The sequence below is a fragment of the Chanodichthys erythropterus genome, chromosome 15 (assembly GCF_024489055.1).
Source record: "Chanodichthys erythropterus isolate Z2021 chromosome 15, ASM2448905v1, whole genome shotgun sequence".
NCBI lineage: Eukaryota > Metazoa > Chordata > Actinopteri > Cypriniformes > Xenocyprididae > Chanodichthys > Chanodichthys erythropterus.
In genome coordinates, this window is record NC_090235.1 from 20,383,739 (window position 1) to 20,405,550 (window position 21,812).

The 21,812-nt window shown below is 37.3% G+C and overlaps 1 protein-coding gene across 1 annotated transcript; it reads right to left on the reverse strand.

Annotated features, from left to right (window-relative positions):
• Positions 1-4,125: 4,125 nt before the first annotated feature.
• Positions 4,126-18,885, reverse strand: ago2 (argonaute RISC catalytic component 2). The gene is made up of 20 exons (XM_067411524.1): positions 18,574-18,885; positions 16,950-16,988; positions 15,329-15,509; positions 15,121-15,241; positions 14,753-14,934; positions 14,506-14,642; positions 14,290-14,424; positions 14,121-14,208; positions 13,823-13,970; positions 13,603-13,722; positions 13,399-13,521; positions 13,150-13,283; positions 12,345-12,529; positions 12,091-12,250; positions 11,302-11,392; positions 10,874-11,068; positions 10,649-10,783; positions 9,481-9,582; positions 9,073-9,272; positions 4,126-8,776 (listed from the first exon to the last, which is right to left on the reverse strand). Exons 1-20 carry the CDS (start codon positions 18,596-18,598, stop codon positions 8,668-8,670), a joined length of 2,610 nt encoding a protein of 869 aa, XP_067267625.1. The 5' UTR covers positions 18,599-18,885; the 3' UTR covers positions 4,126-8,667.
• Positions 18,886-21,812: the final 2,927 nt, after the last annotated feature.

A 21,812-nucleotide genomic window follows, 5' to 3' on the forward strand; every position in this document is an offset into this window, starting at 1 on the left:
GCTTCCCTCATGTTTGTGAACGTGTTTTTTTCCCTTTTGATGTTGAAGGGAGAAAGACTCAAGACTCACAGACTCAATTATAAAACCATGACTGATTTAACATATATACAAGGATTGTTGTTAAAAACCCTTACTTATTTGAGCTAAACTGTACAATATTAAGCTTAGTTTATAAGAAGAAAAAGCAAGCTCCAACTTTGGCCTCCGGCAACATTGTTTTTGGGTTTGCAAGAATCCACACAATCTGCGTTTACTTACAGATGGTTGTTTGGCGATCTAGAAAAACATAAGTGTAGAGGGATTTAGTCCAACATTATCTCAGCAAATAGGAATGGAAAAAACCTGGCAAAAGCAGTAGGGAGATCCAGACATCAGCAAAGGCCAGCATGTCCGTAAACATCATAAAATCTGGCGTATATAAAACATTAAAACACACCAGACAGAGGAAATTAAGTTTATTAAATGATGCAATACACAGTCAAGCGAAAGTGAGCTATATTAAATGATACGTTTTCACATTATGTTTTAGCAGGGTTTACAGCATATCTTGGTTTGTAATCTTACTTGATAAAAAAAAAAAAGAAAAGAAAAAAAGCTCACACTTTACATTATCAAGAAACAACAACAAGGAGCTTAGCAGTGAATGCAAACATGTATCAGAAATTAAAGACTTCACCATGACAGGAATGACAGCAAATTTAATTTGGCATGTTATAAAGGAGCAAACACAAGGTTAAATGAAAGAAATTGCTGATGTGAGAGGGAGGTTTGACACCACACGGCAGCGCAAGAAAGCCTTCGAATAGAAACTTTGGTCGCTTGGCTCTTCCATGACTAACATGGTTTTCAAAAAAAAAAAAAAAAAAAACTAGTGTCTCAGAAATAATTGTTTGTAATACACTGAGAATGTAAATCTTAAAAAAAAAAAAGCGAGAGAGAGATGATTGTCAATTAACAGAGTACTATTAATAAAGGACACTCCTACATTCTCAGGAGGTAGTTTTAATGGCAAAAACGTATGGCCTGATCTGTAGTGACTTGCATGTTGTAATTAATAGTGCATATTTTAAGGCCAGGTATTCTTCATTATGATCCATCCATAAATGCAGTTCTAAGGCTACATTAAGACACAGGTGAGGGGACTGGGAACGAGAGGCAATAGCAGATACAGCCCTTAAATGGCAATACCTGAGTCAACTGTAACTTTTGACTGCAAGACGTCACCACGTATCCAATAGGATCAACTGAGCAATGCTATAGCTAGAGGCTTGGTGATAACGCATCATGGCTGAAATTCTGTATTCGAAGTGCATCACTGGTAATTTATTAAATAGCGGCTCTGGTAAAATCAGATGATTCTGAAGGCGCTCGCACAGCACGTGGGCATCAAACCTCCCAATAGGGGAAATTGTTTGAAAAATGAGGTTCACAAAAGAACAATAAATGAAGTTTATGCAGCATTTATCAGGCTTATGAGGTACTTCACATCTATACACTTTTTCGAAAAGACCAACAAGTCATTATGGTTCCTTAGAATTCCTATTGTAGCAGAAAATACCTCGTCTTAAATAGTCTTAGTCTGTGTGCCCAATTACAACAGGGCATCCTTTAAAACTGCTTAGAAAGTGCAAAATACAAATACTGATCATTCTATGCAGCATTCACTCAAGGTTGCATGATAAATGTACAAATTATTCAACGTGGAGCTGAGTATCAAATTAAAAGGATAGTCCCTCGATCAGGGGCGGGAGAGATTTTGAAAAGGCACACATACACGAGAAAAACACACTGGACGTTTTTAAGCTCACCAAAGAAAGACGAGAAACTTGATTTGATTTCCATACAACCTTTTGTACCTTAATATTTATCCCTCAAGAAACTCAAATGCCAGTGTATTTAGGATGCTTAGCATCCTTAATCAGAGTTTGAGAGACGTCAAATCAAAACTGAATTCCCTTCATAAAATATAGCAAGGTAAATACGCATCAACTGCAACGAACGGCGATCCACGTCGATGCTTAAATACAAATAGCTTATCGCAGACTCGTCGTGGAACTTTCATCAAACGGATCAGGATTCGCGTGGAGTGCGAAATAACTTTATTGCAATACTGGATATAGATCAAGTTGTGGAATCAAGTATAATCCTAGCACTCCAAAGACAGTAAAGCTCAACGACGATTAGATTGCCATTTGACACAGGTTGACAAGCTGCTTCGTAGGAAAATCCTGTCAGTTTCCCCTGAACATACATTAAACAGTGGTCATTGGACGCTTCTTGTCAAGTTTGTTATCCATAATATGGCACAACGCTAGTGATGGACATGGGGATGACACTGCCACATACCAGATCCGGAAAGACCAAATCAACCACCATGTTTTGGCAATAATCTTGGCCTGAAACTCGCTTCCTAGCTATTTCTTCAGTCAAAAAAAAAAAAAAAAAAAAACTACAGTGGAAAATGATTTCAATGAAAAGCTGATGTGTATTTATCACTACATTTTAAAAAGGGAAACTTTTTTTTTTATTTTGGTCCCCTGCAAATTTGTTACATTGCTGAAACATCCCTCATGTTGATCCACCGTACAAATTTTAAAAGTCGCTTAAAAACAAAAACTAAACACTTAATACACAGTATAGGCTTGTGTTGTTTGGTCACAATTATTGTTCTTTGTCATGAGCACATATACATATATGTATAAGGGATATTTTAAATGTTAGCACCTGACACTATTGAGGTAGTTTTTAAAGTTGGTTTAAAAAGCCAGGTCATGATGAAGCTCTCAATTATTCCGATAAATCAGTCTCAAGACCCTATTTTAATTATCATACATGCATGCTCATATTTGAATAAATAACATATTAGCATGTAATGAACTAATGGAACTGTGCTCTTTTTAACAGAATACTTTATCCCTCACAACAAGCGTCAATTTTGGTCATTTTAGACTAACTAGTTTAGAACTTAGAAGGGGGGAAGAAATCCCAAAAAAGCGTTTCGAAACACTCGTATGCTCTCATGCCCCAATAAATCATCAAGCTGAATGGCAACTGACCTGTAATGAATCTGAGTAGAGGTTTAGTTTGTGCACATAATGAACTGAGGCTCAGCAAGTACCACTGTCATGATTACGGGACCACCACAGAGTGTTTGCTGGTAAAGCAAAAGGGCTTCAAAACAGTGAATTTGGCGTATTGTGTTGATATATGAACATGGGTATTATGGTATCTCTCAAAAACCCTTTGGATGAAACTTCTGGCAAACATACAAGCAGTACACGGCAAAAAAAAAAAAAAACATCAAACACCAAAAAATTGCCTTATGTACACTTTTTACAGTACAGCACCACAAACGTCAGCGATACATGGATCTTTGTGCCAGTGTGTTTTCTGAATCGGCTGCCTAAATGTTGCCACTCCATCTGTTAATCTAGTACATCACAACCATGAGTGGTGAGATACAGTTCAAAATATGCATGGATAAAATGATTCAATGCTGCTTTAAAGGGTAAGTTTACACAAAAATGAAAATTCTGTCATTAATTCCTCACCCTCATGTCGTTCCAAACCCCTAAGACCTTCGTTCATCTTCAAAACACAGATTTAGATATTTTTGATCCCAGAGGTATGGGACTCTTACATAAACAGCAATATAATCAACATTTTCAAGGTCCAGAAAGGTACTAAAGACATCCTTAAAACAGTTGACATGAATGCCTTAAATGTTATGAAGCGACGAAAATACTTTTTGTGTGCAAAAACAAAACAAAAATAACTACTTTATTTAACCATTTGAACCATTGTGACAGTGCAGCGCTTTCAGGTTTTACATCAGAATGCCAGCTCGGTATTGGCCGACGCTGTTCATGTGAGCAGCACAAAGCATGCATGTGATGCTGACGCAGGAGACGGCCAATGAGTCAGCGTTCTGATGTAAACCGTGAATGACAGAAGAGAGGATATTTTTGAATAAAGTCGTTATATTTGCTTTGTTTCTGTGCACAAAAAGTATTCTCGTCGCTTCATAACATTAAGGTTGAACCTCTGCAGTCACATCGACTGTTTTAATAATGTCTTTAGTACCTTTCTGGACCTTGAAAGTGGTGGTTAAATAGCTGTTTATGGAGGAGTCAGAGAGCTCTCAGATTTCATAAAAAATAACTTAATCAGTGTTCCGAAGATCAATGAAGGTCTTACGGGTTTGGAAAGGCATGAGGATGAGGAATCAATAACAGAATTTTCATTTTTGGGTAAACTAACCCTTTAAATGCGCATGCATAAAACAAACTGGAGCAAACAGATAAAAGCAATGTGGATGTTCTTTACCAGTATGCAGGTGTATGAAGTACATTCAAACTGTTCGTTTGTCTCATTATGGTTTTAGCAGGTCATGAAGAAGTAGCATCTTTGAAACTTGCCACCTTAGGAATTTAAAAAGCAATGAGTACAGTAACAAAACTACCACGGTAAGTAAAGAGAGGCTTACATTTCTGCTTAAAAACACTATAGTGCAAAGTTCTAATGCAAATACATTAGCAATATATCTCTATAGGTTAAAAGACCACCTCAAGCTGGGGGGGGCACAATTCTTTTAATGAGACGTTTTTGTCTGACAAGAATAAAAATGTTTCTGAAATTTAAATCTGAAAATTGTTGGGGCACAAACTAAGAATCAAAGCTAAACTGACTAGTTTTATTCAAACCATAACAAGTAAAGCGAAGAGACATGTGGACACTGTAACCCCACACAGAGCTGGAAAAACTTCACCAAGCAATATACAAGCAGCAAAAGAGAATACTCTAGAAATGACGACGCAAGAGACATCCATTAAACGTTAATGTCATAACATCAATTCAAAGCTTTCAAGGAAACTGAGGCACCATTTCAATTCTCAGTTAACACTGTATGTGCCTCTTTAAATCTGAAACAGAGATGCTGCAGCATAGATGGACGCGATGGTCTCTAAAAACCAGCAGCGTACTTCATTCATCCTTGGCCTCTATTACATTTGCATTCACGATATTTGAACGGAATTACTTTTATTAAATATTTGCATCAGATTCCTTATGTTCTCATTAAAAAAAGTCAGTTGATTGTATAGTGAACAGTGGAAATTAAAACAAAAAACAAATAACTCAATTTGTTATGCCTGACTGATTTTACAGAAGAAAAAAAAAAAAAAAAATTCCAACAATTTGACCCCCATATATAAAAACAGTGGCTACTCAGAATGGAAATGAGTTTTTGCATAGTGTAAGAACTCAAGACCTTCTCACGTCTGTCAACTATTAATAGATTAGTGCCAATGTGATTGTATATGAACAAAGAAACAAGGCCAAGACTTGTCTAAAATTGATGGTTGTTCTCTCTAACCTTACAATCTGTCCACCAGCATGTAAATTAGTAACACCTCTTCTGATATAGTGCAAAAACATCTCGTATTTCATATTTGAGAAATTGCATATGTTGTAGACCTTTGACTAAGGTGCTGATTTTAAAAAGGTTAAAATACTAAAAACTCAGTAACTTCTGCAAACATCTAACTAAAGCATGCCATGAGGACAAAAAGAATGGTTTCTAACAAAAAAAAAATAAAAAATCAGATTGTCCAGAGTAGTAGTAGTTTGAGCAATAATTTCACCTCATCTTTCTGATGCTAAATGATAAATACTATTTTTCAAACCTAAAGTTAAGAAAAACATAAAAGCTACGTGACGCACATTCAAATGAGTACATGGATAAAGCGACAATGCTCTGCAATTGAAAAAAAAGGACAGAAAATGGTAAAACTGGAATTCACACTATAAATTCATGAGCATTTTTATAGCTTATGGCGCACATGTAATGCCTTAAGCCACTTAATCACTGAAAGTATATACTATTCTTTTGGATTCATGTATGACTTATGAAACATCAAATGTTTGACATCTCAAGCTCGCAGCACTCAACTTTAGCTTTGAATACATAGCTTAAAACTACCATAAAACAACAGCAATGCTAAATAATCTAGGCAAAATGGCAGCAGGTATGGCCTCTGAACAAATATGAATAGATTTTCTTCCACTTTCACTTTCAGAGGGATTAAAAGACGACGTTCCCCGCTCATGCAATTATGAGGAAATGACCAGTGCGGTAATGTTACCATAACACAAGTAACAGGTAACAAGAGGTAGGACATCTAGTCATTTCCACACAACTGCACCCAGATAACGTACTTTATGATCCAGATAACCACCGGAACTAGGGGTATGTGTCCATTGCTCTTCAAAGTGCATCTACTTTCACGAGTTACGAGACCAGCGCCAAACAATACCATAACTCTAGTCAAGTATTTGAAGATAAATTAAAATGCCCCTTAAACACAGTCTGTTGGGTTTAGAAAAATGGCAAAAAGTTGCAGGGTCAAACGTCATAGATTTCACCAGATCGAAAACCAAACATACCCATTATGCTCTCTGACCAGTCTATGATTCTTGTTTAGAAGGTGAAGTTAAACAAGATTTAAAAAAAAAATTAAAAAAATGGTAGTCTCAAGAATAAACTCTAGCACCTACAATTATAATGTCCTGTTGTGCTTCAGTTATGGTAGGACATTAACTACAAGTACATATGTAATCTTGTTCGGCTAACAGGAATAATTGAGAGCCATATAAAGAACATCCAATTGTTGATAATAAAAATAGAGTATTTTGTAAGCTAATACTGCTACAGTGGGTACAGGTTTTGCACTATTTACACTACTAAAAGTACCCAGCATGAAAACGACTACATTACAAATGTTCTAAATTCATAATTCATATACACAAACATACCACTAAAATCTCTTGGTTAAGAATGCATAGTTAGAAAAAGATGGTTAAAAATTCCCAAGAATTTCAAGTTAAAATTGAAACATTATTTTGGGGAAGTGATCTTACAGTTAATTAACTAACGAGACTCGATAGATCAATCACTACACATCATGATATGCTTTAGAAGGCATAGGACTGTTTACATGAAAACAGTTTACCGACACATATACAATGTATTGCGCTTCAAATTTGAACTAAGTCCGGATCAATTCGCACTAAATAAATGTTCCTGTTCAGTTAAACAATAAAAAGCTAATGTCCACTCTCCAACCCTGTGACTCTACAAAAGGAATTTCACACGATTTAAGTTTATATATCTAAAAAGAAAAAAAATTTAAAAAGGGATCGGAAATATTCTCATGGAAATGGTTATAAGCTAGAGATTTAAAAAGAAAAAAAAAACTAAGGTGCATTAGAAATTTGTATGAAATTTTCACTGACCTCGTTGTGTCTCTGAACAATGCAATTGATATCTGTATTAATCTTAAAAAGTCTTGATTGCCTGTAAAGCTGGAGTGCGACGACAGCGTTTAAACCTAGTCAGCATAGTACAGTCAAACTTGACCGTTGGAAACGGCACACAGAACCAAGCAAACCAGATTCCCCAATATTCAGCACAAAACTGCCTCATGTTTCGATGTGGGGAATATTTTTCACAACGTTAAAATTAAAAATTTCAGAATAGGTGTTTAAAATGTGATCTAATTTTGATTTGAAAGAAATATAACTCATACACCCACTCAACAAACCTTAGGTTGTTACAATCACATCTGACAAATCAGAAAATTCTCATGGCAGCAGATTTTAAAGTACGTAACAAGATAATCTCATAATCTAAATGCTTGGAGTCCCAAAATATTAGTACTTTACAGGACAATTATCCATATTAGAAAGCTATTTCTGCACCGAGAACCCTGTCACAGGTAAACGGAGGGCGTCACTGATGAGAACCAGCCTCAAATGAGCGGCAAGAGCGCCAGAAAACTGATTGTCAGAACAATTCCTACATTCTCGCTTACGAATATGTTCTTGATTCTGCACTCACTGTGTTCAAATTTTCTGACACAAGCACATGATAGCACTTGGTTAATCATGCCATTGGCGGACACGGACAGGTACAGTAGGTTGACTGAGCCCTGGACTAAACAATAAATGACACCACTATTTATTAAAAAAAAAAAAAAAAAAAAAAAAAAATCATATTAGCACAAATAAATGAAACAAAACAGGATAAGTACTTTTGTCCTGAAGTTCTCTTCTGGTCAGTGCACTTGCTTTTGCTGATAAATAATTTAGCTGTGGAAACTGCATCCCCACAACCCCTTTAACCTGATCCGTGTTGTCCTAAACTAACCCGAATCCATTGGTTTGATGAGTTCGTAAAAACTACTGTTCAGTCTCCATCACCAGCCTTGGCAATAGTATTGAATCAAGCCCACCCGGATGCAAATATAGCTTTCAGTGTAAAAAATAGTTTGAATTTTTGGATTGACTATGTAAACATGTTAACCTCTAATCTGGCATGCACATGTACAACAGATACACAACCATGCCCAACAATCTAAAAAAAAAAAAAAAAGATAAATTAATAAGTTACAGTTCTAAAATTCATGGATATTTAGGATGTTTGGAAATTGACTACATGGGCAATTGGAAGCCTAACAGCATGGTGATTCTTGTTTTTTTTCCCCCCATTTGAAGGTTATTGAAGGTCATTATACAAATGAGGCAAACACATAAAAATACACACACGCACACACACACACACACACCACCGTGCTGTTTTCAGGATGTGGGGCTTGTTTCTGGCTATGTTCAGGCGAAGTACATGGTGCGCAGTGTGTCCTGGTGGATCTGCACAGCTTTGGCCAGGGCTTGCTGGTCTCTGCCGTTACTCTGACCTGATGTGTGACTGCCTTCAGCACTGCCGAGAAACAGATACAACACACACATAAAAATCACCTAGTGGGATAATAACGAGTAATTGGTGCTTCATTACATGCGTGTATATATTAAAAAAAAAATGAGTTGGAAGCTTTATTAAGGATTAATTTAGCATAATGTATGGAGCAGTATGGAAGTTTGTTTCCGTCATGGAATAAAACAATTTATAAGATAATTGCAACATTTTTTCCTCGCAATTGCCAGTTTCTCTCTCACAATTCTGACTTTTCCCAGAACTGAAAAAACTTGGATAGTTATTACTCCTTCCTTTAGTACCTGTCATGTTCTTTGTCAACCAAGTGGTAACGGGCACGGAATGCCACCAGGTGGGCGTAATAGGCTGGTGCAGGAATGGAGACAGAGCGGGTGCAGCGCACGTAGGTGTGGCACAGCTGGTATGTGAGGACCTGCAGCTCATCAGAGGTGAAATGGTTGTCATCCCACAGCACATGATAGTGGGACGGCCTGCTGGTTCCCTGTGGAGGTTCAGCAATTATGCCATTAACTGAACTCACACACTCTTAGACAAGCATAATGTTCACCAACACTAAAGCAAATTAACCTCCACTCTTTAAAAGTACCTGATAACTAGGAATAAAGCATTCATAATCACTCAAATTCTATAAATTTGAGGAATCTTGATCGACCTCTAATTGATATTCCATTTAAAATATTCAATGGTACCTGAATTCCGGCATGACTGCAAAGATAAAAGTCAAATTCAGATGGGTGAGTAATTTTGGTGTCAACTGTGGTGCCAGCAGGGATGTTGCCACTCTTTCCAACCTTGAATACAAAGACAATTTGAAAGACAAAAAAAAGACATTAAAAACATTAAATAAACACAAACATAATCTGTTCAAGGACATGTGCATGTAGAGCAAATTCTTGAAAATTATTCTTCACCATTTACTTAAAGAGGTCCTTGATTATTATTTAAATTATTTACATTTTAAAGCTAAAATTTAACTTTAGTTAGTGTGTAATGTTGCTGTTTGAGCATAAACAACATCTGCAAAGTTACGATGCTCAAAGTTCAATGCAAAGTGAGCTATTTTCTTTTACAGAAATCGCTTTTTAAGGACTACAACAAACTACAAAGGGACTACAATGAGCTTCTTCCCAGGTTGGTGACATCACTAACCCTAAAATTTACATAAACCCTGCCCCCAGGAACACACAAAGGGGGTGAGGCCATGTTGGGCTGCTTTAGAGAAGAGGAAGTTGTAGTAGAGAGTTGTTGACATGCCGTCATTTTACGCCGGACTGCTTCACAAACGAGGGTCAATTCAAGGCTGGATTTGCACAAAAGATTAACATGATGGAACATACTACTCGATGAGTTGAATCAACTCCACAGCAACTACATAAATGTATCCACTAACCATTTAGAAATGTTCAGTTTCATTCTAAAAGTTGTAACTTCTTCCTGAATCACTCCATCAGTGTCCGACTTTAAGGCTGAACACATTACTGACAATCCTCATTTTGGCTGCGTGAGATTCTCCAGCTTTGTTGTTGTTGAGCAACTGCAGCATGAGCTATTAAAGCTCCGCCCTCTTTTGGAAAGTGTGCCAGGAGCAGCAGCTCATTTGCATTTAAAGGGACACACACAAAAACTGTTTTTGCCCACATCCAAATACGGGCAAATTTGACAAGCTATAATAAATGATCTGTGGGGTATTTTGAGCTGAAACTCCACAGACACATTCTGGAGACACCAAAGACTTATTACATCTTGTGAAATGGGGCATAATAGGTCCCCTTTAAGTTGTTTGCAATAACTACATTTATATGTACTTTTAAAAGCACTGTTTGCAATCATACAAATTGTGCTTGTGCAATAACCAACCCGTTCATTCCTGTCCATGCAGAAGAGCCTGGTGTGGTGTCTCTTCTGCACTACTACAAATGTGATTCCTGGTTGATAATCTTTCTCTAGTTTGATGCAAGCCTCACGGATAGCCAGCAGTTCATGCTGTAGAACCTATATGGACAAAACAGGATGATGAAGATTAAATGAAATGTGTGAGCACACTCATCAAGTGCTGGCAAAAAGTGTAGGCCTGCAGCTTACCTGGTTGAACTGGCCCTCCGAGATGCCATCTCTGTAGTAGATTATGCGTGTTGGTTTGAAGCGTGTGGATTTGTAGAACTGGATGAGCAGCTCTCTCACCATGGTGGCCAGATCCTGAATGATGTCCTGACGGTGCTGTTGCACTCGCACCGTGGCACAGTATCGGCTTGGGTGGGCATCCATACTGCCAACTACCTAAATGTCGTCATCAAATAAAGTTTGTAGTTAGTTTTTCGTATTTTTTTCCCCAAGGGCCCCCTAGTTCTAAGATGTTAAGAGCCTTATTAGAGACAATTGAGGATATATGGTCTGGCTTGAAATAGTGTACCAGAAGTCCATATTGGTCACAATTGTGGTATTAGTGCTACTTGGCAATCTGCAATGGGCATAATCAACCACTTTAAGGCTGTCAGGTCTGTCAGGCTTACAGCAGCAATTGAAGGTTTCTTGCCATCTCCAGCTGGTGGATGAGTCACATCTGCACCCAGAAAGATGACTGGTTGCTGAAACACCAAGGGCCTAAAAACCAAAAAAAAAAAATAAAAGTGATAAAATGTGATAAAAGAGTGCAGAATACTTTAGTGATAGATGTATTTTCTGTCCAATTTAAAGGGACAGTTCATCCAAAAATTCTGCAATCATTTTCTCACCCTCATGTCATTCAAACCCATGAGATTTTGGTATATCTAAGAAACGTGCAAATTAAAAAACAAATAAGATATTTTTAATGAAACCTGAGATGTTTCTGTTCCTCCATTGAAACCAAAAAGGTCATGAAGAGTTCATAAAATGAATCTTGTGAAGAGGTCACTTTATATGATCCAAAAAAAGTCATTAAAGTGTCGTAAAAAGAATCCATATGAATCGAGTGGTTTAATCCAAGTCTTGTGAAGAGATATGATAATATGATAAACAGATTTAATTTAGGCCTTTATTCACACATAAACACACAAACTCTGTGCATTTAATAAACACAAAAGTTTGTTTGTGCATCATGGGCTAAAATAAGCCTCATTGGTTCTCATACATCACACACACGCTTGAGAATTGTATGGGTTTGGAACGATATAAGGGTGAATACATTTTCCTTTTGGCTGATCCATTTCTTTAGGTTTCATGGGAAAGCCACCCAGGACTTAACGGACAATCAGACAAAGACTCAGAAAAGTGCCTTAAGCGTTCTACATGTCAAAGGCTTTTGGAAAAGCTGCCCTCACCTGCCCTGTGGAAGAAGAATGTTGTTGACTCCACCCAGTTTGACATTAATCTTGAGGCAGAGGTTAGAAAGGGTCTGAGGTGTGGTCTTCTGTACATTCTTCACCTGGACACACTGCGTAGCCATGCCAAGAACAGTGTCTCCAACACGCTTCACCTCAGCTATAAGAATTACAGTGTTTAGAGTGTTAAAACCTAAATAAATAAAATACACTGCAAACAAAAACACTGAAGATACAGAGGGGAATTAAATTACCATAAACGGGGGTCTTCCCAGGTAGGATAACCACCACCAACTGTAAGCCTTGGTAAGTGTACTTTAGGTGTTTGAACATGGGCTCCACACTGTCTGCTCCCTGGGCATATTTGCAAAAACACGGCTGGCCCTGAATGGGCATCCCAGCATCACGTGAGATTTTACGAAGCTGGTCAGTGAATGCCCTAGAGAAAATAAGCAAAGGATCAGACTTTTTCCACTCCACAATCAGAGACAATATTTAAAGGCAATATTTATAGCGGTTTTAGCTTTAGGGTTTTTAAAAAGTACCTGTGTGTAAACGTGATGCTTTGAGCGCTGTTGAGCAGATTCGTAAACACCTCTGATTGGCCATTGTGTTGACGCGCTCAACACATATGTCTGTGATTGGCTACAATGATCAATGCACAGGACCATTTGAAAGCACACGGAAGTGTTTGAGATTGAAAGCGGGAGTGTTTGAAAGCAGGCGTCTGTCAGCGGACCGACTCCTGTGTGTATCTGTGTAAGCGTATCTGATAAGTACATATCTAATAAGTACGTGAACACAGTGGCCAATCACATCAGAGCTGTTTACGAATCTGCTCAACAGTGCTCAAAGTGTCACATTTTTAAAGTTTCAGTACCGACTTGGTACCGAAGTCGGTACTTTTGTCAACACTATTTAGCTTACATTAAACCTTATTTTTGTTTTAAATCTTGCAGCCCCCTTGGAAGTGTGCTGAGGACCCCTAGTTGAGTAAGGGTCTATATACTTTATTTTAACAACTCAATCGAACACAAATTCAGGCCAAAACTGACTTACTTCAGAAGGAGTTCTGTACACTGCCTCTGTGGGGCAAAGCAGGCAATAGCCCACACTTTGATCTCAATCCCTGTGTGGAACTGCTTGTTCCTCATGTCCCACACACCCTGGACTGGGGTTGCTATTGCTTTGTTCTGAAACAGTCAGAGACACATGACCAAATTAGGCAGACACATCCTGATTGGGATTCAACCAAAAGGTCAGCAGAATAATAATTGTCAAGTTTAGTTGACCAGAACAGGCTCCTACCCTTCCACCATAGAGAATCGAAGGTGCCTGAAGGACCCGACCATTGACCTCAGTCATCTCGTCTCTTACCATGACTCCAAACTCACGCACATAAGGATCGGTGTTGAAGTTGGCACTTCTCATCTGTCACAAACAAATTAAATCTCTCATGAGGTGTGAATGAGATTTAGGAGACTGCAAACAAACATTTTGTTAATAACATACCAGTTTGCTGATCTCATCCTGACGGTCAGGCGCAGACCTGGCTGTGGCACGTATCATAGTGGAGGTCTGATTGTCTGTCAGTTTCTTGATGCATCTCTGTCCGGCTACTATGTTACAGACCTGAATTTTTTTTTTTTTTTAAAGAAAAGGATAATGACATTCAGAGAAAGAAATAAGAGAAGGGTGGGAAAAGCAAGTGTAAGATGTGGTCTTGACCAACCTCCAGCGGAAGGTAGGTGTGTTTCTGCTCCTGACCAACTTGTAAACATGGGAGATGTGGGTATCGCAGCACCAGTTTGTACTTATCCTTGAAGTACTGTGCGACAGTGCATTCAATGGTCTGACCATTCTCTTGCTGCAAGGGAAACCTGGAGACAAGCAAAATACATTTTAAAAAGCATCGACCTTTAACACTTTCATCACAGCAGTGAGGAACATAAATGTAATGGCATCCAAATAGAAAGGTCTATATTCATTTAAAAGTTTAAAAAAAAACATGAATGTGTGAATGATCTTACGTTTGATGGCTTGCTGGTCTCCTAGTCACATTACACACCCTGTATTTCCTCTTCATCTGTCCACAGTGAGTTATTTCAACCTTCAAACCTGTGAAACAAATCAAATTCAGATTATCACAAAAATTAATTCCATAAAAAGTCACTGTCACTAATCACTCTAATAAATCACCTTTAATCTCCTTAGTAAACTTCACTCTCTGGGAATCTGTTAAGGGCTTCTGTTGCTCTTCGATGCTTTTAAAATCCAAAACCTCACACATGAACTCAATCACAGGTTGAGCTTTGTAAAACGCAGTGGCAGACACTGAAACACATTTTACAGAAATATTAGCAGAAGAAAAGTGCATTTACAAAAATCCAACTGCTGATGTCTGTGCACACTCACCATCAATGTTGAGCATCATCTTCCAGAGGGATGGTCGAACAGACTGATGGAAACCAAACCAAACTTCTCTTCCTCCGCCGAGGGGGTTGGAGCAGCCCTCAGAAGGAGTGAAGAACGAACGTCCGACTGGGGTGTACCTGTAGAGAACAATACATGTTAAAACTGAAGTGAGCATGTACAGAAGGATGAAGCTCCCTCTAATGGGTATTTATATGGAACACAGGGTCAAAATAATATAGCCATTAACCTCATAGAGGGCAAATGTCTCATGACAACATCCAGAGCCTGAATGGTCTCAAAAGGGATGTTTGGTAGCCGTCCAGACAGTGCTTCGTGTAGAGCTTGCAGACTCACACACGACACCCACTTTATAGCTACTTTAAAGCTCCTGTCTTTTCCCTCCCCTGGAATTGTGACCTCCAGCTCCACCTAAAAGAGCAGTTTGGGACATCAGTATGTTGTGACACTCCATAAGATATAAAAAGATCACAATGTAGCTTTTTGAGAAGGTACAGAGTAAGAGTATAACATATTTCAACATTAGGGTTATAACGGTGCGTTATGGGTCTTTCGCATGTGTACAGAAGAGAGTACACAGACTTTAATAGTGCATACTTTGTCTCTTCCAATTGGTAAAGGCATGGCAGTGTAGAGATTCTTCCTTCCATCATACACAGGCTTTCGATCTCCAAAGATCTGCGTCTTAAAGTGCTGGACCATGTGCTCAACAATTTCACTACAAAAACAACAAAACAAGTACGTACAGATGTCCTTCCAAACAAACAATCAGCTCAAATTTCAAGTTTCAGTCAAAAGATGTTACCGGTTAACTCTGCGTGGGCATTTCTCAGGCTTGATGTCTATGTCATAATGGTACACCTCCAACTTGGGAATTTCCATTTCAAAGAAGTTGGCTTGAAGCTTGATTGTCCTGCCCATTGTGCCAAAGTCTGGCCGTTGAGGTGGTTTGAAGACATACTCTGGTGCTGGAGGAGACACGGGAGCTGCGGGACACGTACACAAACAGGTTTTTTCAATGCATTTAAAAGGGAACAAAACCAAGAAAATCAGGGAGAAATTTATATTTTACCAACACTAGACTTTTTAATGCACTTTCAAATTTATACAGACCAGGGATATATTAAATAATGCAATAACATTTTCTACATTAATTAGAAGAAAGAAAGAAAAAAAACAGAATAGCTTGTTCACACTAAAAACAATGTACAAATTAAATATTAAGTTTCTTTTAACCAGGTCAATTTTTTAAAGCTAAAAATGTCCATTTTTAGGTCAATGAGCTACTTCATCCCATTAATTAGTCCCACACAAACATTCAGGTAAGACTATTAGAGCTCTGCTGTGCCATATAAACTCAAGCAACAACCTTATATAACATCTTTATTTACATATACAAACTGGCCAGCTTTAGTTTGAAATGCAAGTCACTTGCTATTAACTTCTTGTTTGTTTAACTGTATTGAAAAGCAATGTCGTACTCGCTCTGTTGCACTGAATATCAGCACAGTTCCCTCCAAGCTTACCTGTGGCCGAATCACAGCCGTGCTGATGTTCAGTACAACTGCACTTTTGCTGATGTGATATTATGTAAAGGGATAGTTCACCCAAAAATGAGAATTCTTTCATCATTTACTCACCCTCGTATCATTCCAAACCCGTGAGACTTTCATTCATCTTCGTAACACAAATGAAGATATTTTAACAGAATCTGAGAGATTTCTGTCCCTCCATTGACAGTGCACGCAACTACCATTTTGACGCTTCAAAAAGTTCATAAAGAGATCATATGAATCGAGCAGTTTAGTCCAAATTTTCTGAAGAGACATCAATGCTTTATATGATGAACGGATTTAATTTAGGTTTATATGCGAATAAAAGCATTTAACAACGGACACATCAGTTGTGGTAAACGGAAGCTCAATTATGCTTGCTTGACCCACAAGAACCAATGAGGTTCATTCTCGTGTTATGCAGCACGTTTAAGCTTCCACAAGAACCAATGAGTTTTGTTCTCATGCGTCAAACAGGTGAATAAAAGGCTAAATTCAATCTGTTCATCATATAAAGCGTTCAAGTCTCTTCAGAAAATCTAGACTAAACCAACCACTCAATTCACATGGATTAGTTTTACGATCCATTTATGAACTTTTCTCTTCTTTTTCATTTTTGGGTGAACTAAGCCTTCAAGTAATAAACCTCATCTAGCACATCATTAACTATCCCAATGAGAAACTGGAAAATGAAAAATACTAAGCAACACTCAAGTATTTAGAGAATTAGTGTGTTAAAACAAAGCTCTTAACAGTAAATTAAGTTTTCAAGACAATCATTCCTTTGGTATAAACACTTCAAGGCAACTTGGTAAACAGTACTGAAAATATATGCTAGGCTTTCAACTGGCCAGCTTAGTCTGGGCTGCTTACCAGAAACATCTGACCCTGAGGACTGACACAGCTCAGCAGCTATAAAAGACATAATAACAGGTTTATTTCAAACAAACCTCAACATTTGTGATGGTCATGTGAAGAAACATATGTAAAACAATGAAAATGCAGCCATTTCACTTGGAAACAGGTTTTATGTGCAAAGTTAAGTAGCAACTGTCAAATTACAATCAAATGAAAGCAGCTGATTTAGCTACTAATACAGATTTAGTTGATTACAAATGTCTAGCTTACAATAAAATTGGGTCACACAGGGTTTGTTGATTTGAGGGGGGAAAAAAAACAGGTCAAGTTAATGCAACCAGGTTAAACATGTGAAACTCAAAAAACTTTTGATGTACAAGTACAAGAAGGTTGTGGGTATCTCAAGTCTCTGGCTGACAGATTCCCTGAAGTGTCTTATCAACCATAAAAACACAACACGACAGGAAGATACTAGGAACGTGAACCCATCCCACTGGGCGACAGGCCTTTTTACCTCCTTATCACCAACACCACACAAGCAACTCAACAACCTGCCAAACTCTCCCACACACACATGTACCATGACATCTTTTCAACCGCTTTTCTCTAGATCACCATTTCAGATGCTTCACGCTTAACAAAAAGAGTCTAAAACATACAATACACTTTATGAAGCCTAAGTGGCAACACTTTAACAATTAGCAATATTTTTTTTTCAGCAATTATTAATCTTAAGCAATAAACAAGTGTATTTTTATTAACTATGTTAGTTCACAATGCAATAACTAATCATAAATTCAACTTGAATTAAAAAAAAGACTATTATATGCTACATTTGCAAATAATAACAACGAAAAATAGTAAATGCTGTAGAAGTGTTCATCGTTTAACCAATGCAGTAAACTAATGTTGACAAATGGTGCCTTACTGTAAAGTGTTAAGTTTAATTTAAGTGCTTTTCTTAAATAAGTAAAATGCATTTTATGTATTTTGAAGTTCTCAACGCATCTTACTGAAATGTAGCACATATAAAACAGTAAAATAACCTCTCATAATAATTTAACATTCATAATTTAAACAGACAGTCAACTTTGCCAAGTTAGCTGAACATTTCGACAGTTCAAATATCTAACAAAACGTTACAAATCAACTGGAAAATTTTAATAAATAACTGTATTAACTAGAACTTTAGTCAGGAACTTTCAGCACCTGGTTAGCTGGAGAAAGTCAAACTGGTGCCAAACAAACAACGTTCAAACGTCTAAAATTCACAAAACAATTAACTTAGACCGAATCCTAGAAACTACTTTATTATCTCCAAACGTAAAAGTCCAACGTACGTCATGTTAACGTTTTAAGATTGACGTACATAACATTTTAACCAGCTGCTGTAAATTCAAAAGCCAGCAGGTCAACAAGCTTAGCTAGCAGGCTAACAATAACAATGGGCCTACAAAACAAACCCTCGACAGAAATGGAAAACAAGACTTCAGTACTATAAGCTAAAAAATAATCTAAACATCGATGTCATGTACAACCGAACGCCACTAAACTACATCTTTTATTATCATCAAAAACAGCACACTTATTCAGCTAGCATCTCGTCGGTAGCACGCTCGCTAATCATAATAATACTCACCACCAGCTGCTCCAATGGGATACATTTTAAACGCTTTCTGCACCGAAATTCAATCGCAGGCCGACACTTTTTGCTCTCCTGATGCCTCGTAACACATGCGGTAACGGGAAAGATGAATTTTATTTTAAAACAGCATCGATAAAGAGGAGAAAACTGTGATTAATGAGCGCGCTGAGTTAGTGGAGCACGAGAGCTCTGAGTGGCCCCATCCCATCCCCCCATCACAGCACGAGCGCCTATTTACCCGACACTCACACACTCTCACTGCAGAGCTCAGGAAATACACGCTAACCTATGCGCGAGGTTTAGCGACGCGTTACGCTTTATTTAGTCAGTTTATTCAAATTTACCAATACTAGTAACAAAACATTCATCAAATTTCATTTAACAGCGTCTAAATAATACTGGCGCTCAAGTTACGTCATTTCCGGTGTTGTTTGGAGATTATTTTAAAAATTATTTCGCAGCATAAATGAATGTAAAACGTTTATTTTGTTATATTTGTATATGTTATATTTATTTAATATGTTTTTGAGTTATTTTTCGTAGTAATACTCAAAACATATTAAATATAACACAAATATAACAAAATAAACGTTTTACAATCAATTACAAAGTAAATGTAATTTTAAAAATGATTTAGCTGCATATGTGAATGCAAAAAATAGGTTGTATTAATTTTGTTATGTTTATTTTTTTAAAAATATTAGAAAATAAATATGACGTATTCCCCCTCAAAATTTGTGGCATTTTTTATTTGATTTTTTGACCCCGAGGGTGAATGTTTTTTTATCATTTGATTAAGCATTCAAACATTATTTAAAATATTCTGTTCCACATTTGCTGACTTAAGAGACCTATTTTTGAGAATAAAAACATTTGCTGTATTGTGTTTAATTAGATTAATTTGCTTTTGTTTGTAACTCCTTTAAACTATTTTGTTCATACTTTTTTATGGTCAAACATAATTCATTAGATTGTACAGAATCATCCTGATTTGTTTGGCTTATAGGCCTAGTTTAAATGTGATCAGTCCAACCTAAACCTTAACCTAATCACTAATTTATTACTGTCAATTTGTCATTGGTAAAACAGGTTACAGATTTTTCTAGTTGTTTATGACTAGTCAACACCTGCATTAATTAGTTCACCCTCATGTCGTTCCAAACCTTTGTGCATCTTCGGAACACAAATTAAAATATTTTTGATGAAATCCAAGAAGTTTATCATCCTCAATAGAAAGCAAAGAAATCACCCCATATGAAATCCAGAAAAGTAGTAAAAATATTGTTAAAATAGTCAACATGACTACAGTGGTTCAACCTTAATGTTATGAAGTGTCGAGAATACTTTTTGAGTGCAGAAGCAAAACAAAATTAACTTTATTCAACAAATTTGCCTCTCCCCTGTCATTCTCTTATGCTATTTTTCGTCGCAGCACTTCCAGGTTTTATGTCAGAATGCCATGTGTCTCATTTCGGAGGCTGCGTCTTCCGGGGTTGCATTTGAAGGCTGCATACGTCATCAAGGATGTCTAGAAAAGTAACCATAATAAAATTGACTTTTAGTCCTTGTGAAGTGTAAAATACTGTAATTTCTATCTTTCTTTGCAATCTAACAGTTACGTTTCTTAAATGAGACCGCATCGATGACGTATGCAGCCTTCAAATGCGACCTCCTGAGGACGAAGCCTTCGAAATGAGACGCAGCTTAAGTATTGGCTGAGCAGTTCACGTGAGCACCACGACGCATGCGTGTGATCGGATGTACAACAGTGGTTCCCAAACTGGGGTACGTGAGGTGACAAAAGGGGGTACGCAAACAAAATGCATATGATAGATTGCGTGCAGTCTGCTGATTTAAATCGCGCTAAATTACTGCCGTTCTCGACAATGCACCTTTGTAACATACTTGCATGAAGAACAAAATATAGGCAGATAATGGATTAATTTCGATTTAAGACTCAAACTTTCTCAAAATACCTTATGTGAGTTATTGTATTTAATGATGATAACGAGCAAGAACACACTTGTTCCCAAATATCCACATGACTGCAAACGTGACATTATACAGCAGGTCAAAAAACAAAACATACATTTTAAACACAGTACTGTCAGCATTTACTCTATTTTGCAATTAAATAATAGTTCTAACGAAAACCACAGCAGAACTACAACACACGTCTGTATTTCACGAACAATTCTGCGGCTTTGAAAGAATCGTAAGAGTCAATGATTCAATGATTCATTCACAGCCACTAGCTTACTGAATGAATGACTCGATGACTCACTCATAAAAACAATGACTCACTGCCACCTACTGGCGGTTTTAGTTTAATATTTAACATTTTTTTAATTTAAAACAGTATTTATTTTATAAAGTTATTCAAAAAGGTAAAAAATGCACTGTAAAATCAATTTGGGGGCAAATATTGTCCCTTAATGGTAAAGGTGTGACTGTAGTCTAAGTGGAAGAGAGGGGGTACGCGGAAGGATGGTAATCCCTTCAGGGGGTACTCCACCCCAAAAAGTTTGGGAACCACTGGTGTACAAGAATAAAAGGGGAGAGAAGAAATTGTTGAATAAAGTCAATATTTTTGTTGTGTTTTTGCACACAAAAAGTATTCTCGTCGCTTCATAACATTAAGGTTCAACTACTGTAGTCATGTTGACTATTTTAACAATGTCTTTAACACCTTTCTGGGCCTTGAATAACGGTAATTACGTTGCTTTCTATGGGGCATTTAAAAAAAAAAAAAACTCTGATTTCATAAAAAATTATATTTGTCTGTGTTCCGAATACGAACGAAGGTCTTACAGGTGTTCAATGACATGAGGTTAATGACAGAAATGTTGTTTTGTTTTTTTTGGTTAAACTAACCATTGGAGCTACGATCAACTTAGTCTTGATGCTTTTGGGAAACACTGCCCTGTACAGTGGTCATGTATTGACTACATGACTTATTTTAGTTAGGCTACTTATCTCCACTTGGTGGCACCATTTCACCACTATTGCTGACTACCTTAGTCACTGAATGCACGCTGGACAATGCTGTTCATTAAGATTTAGGAACAATAATAGTACAAATTAGGTGAATTGTTTTTCAGTGATATTAGATAGCCTCATAAAATCAGTCACACCAAAGTGCTGTATAAATGCATTGCCTCCATAAACAAACCTCAAGCACCCGCTGCAGACACAGATGGACATACATGATGGACATTCATGTAGGTCATTTG

Bases quoted from the DNA above. Each gene is read 5' to 3' on its own strand.
- ago2 (XM_067411524.1), bottom strand. From the start codon at position 18,598: ATGTATCCCATTGGAGCAGCTGGTG. The intron at 12,251-12,344 runs GTAATTTAATTC...TAATTCTTATAG, and splicing joins TGGGAAGACCCCCGTTTATG to CTGAGGTGAAGCGTGTTGGA. The intron at 11,069-11,301 runs GTAAGCCTGACA...GACGACATTTAG, and splicing joins AGAAACCTTCAATTGCTGCT to GTAGTTGGCAGTATGGATGC.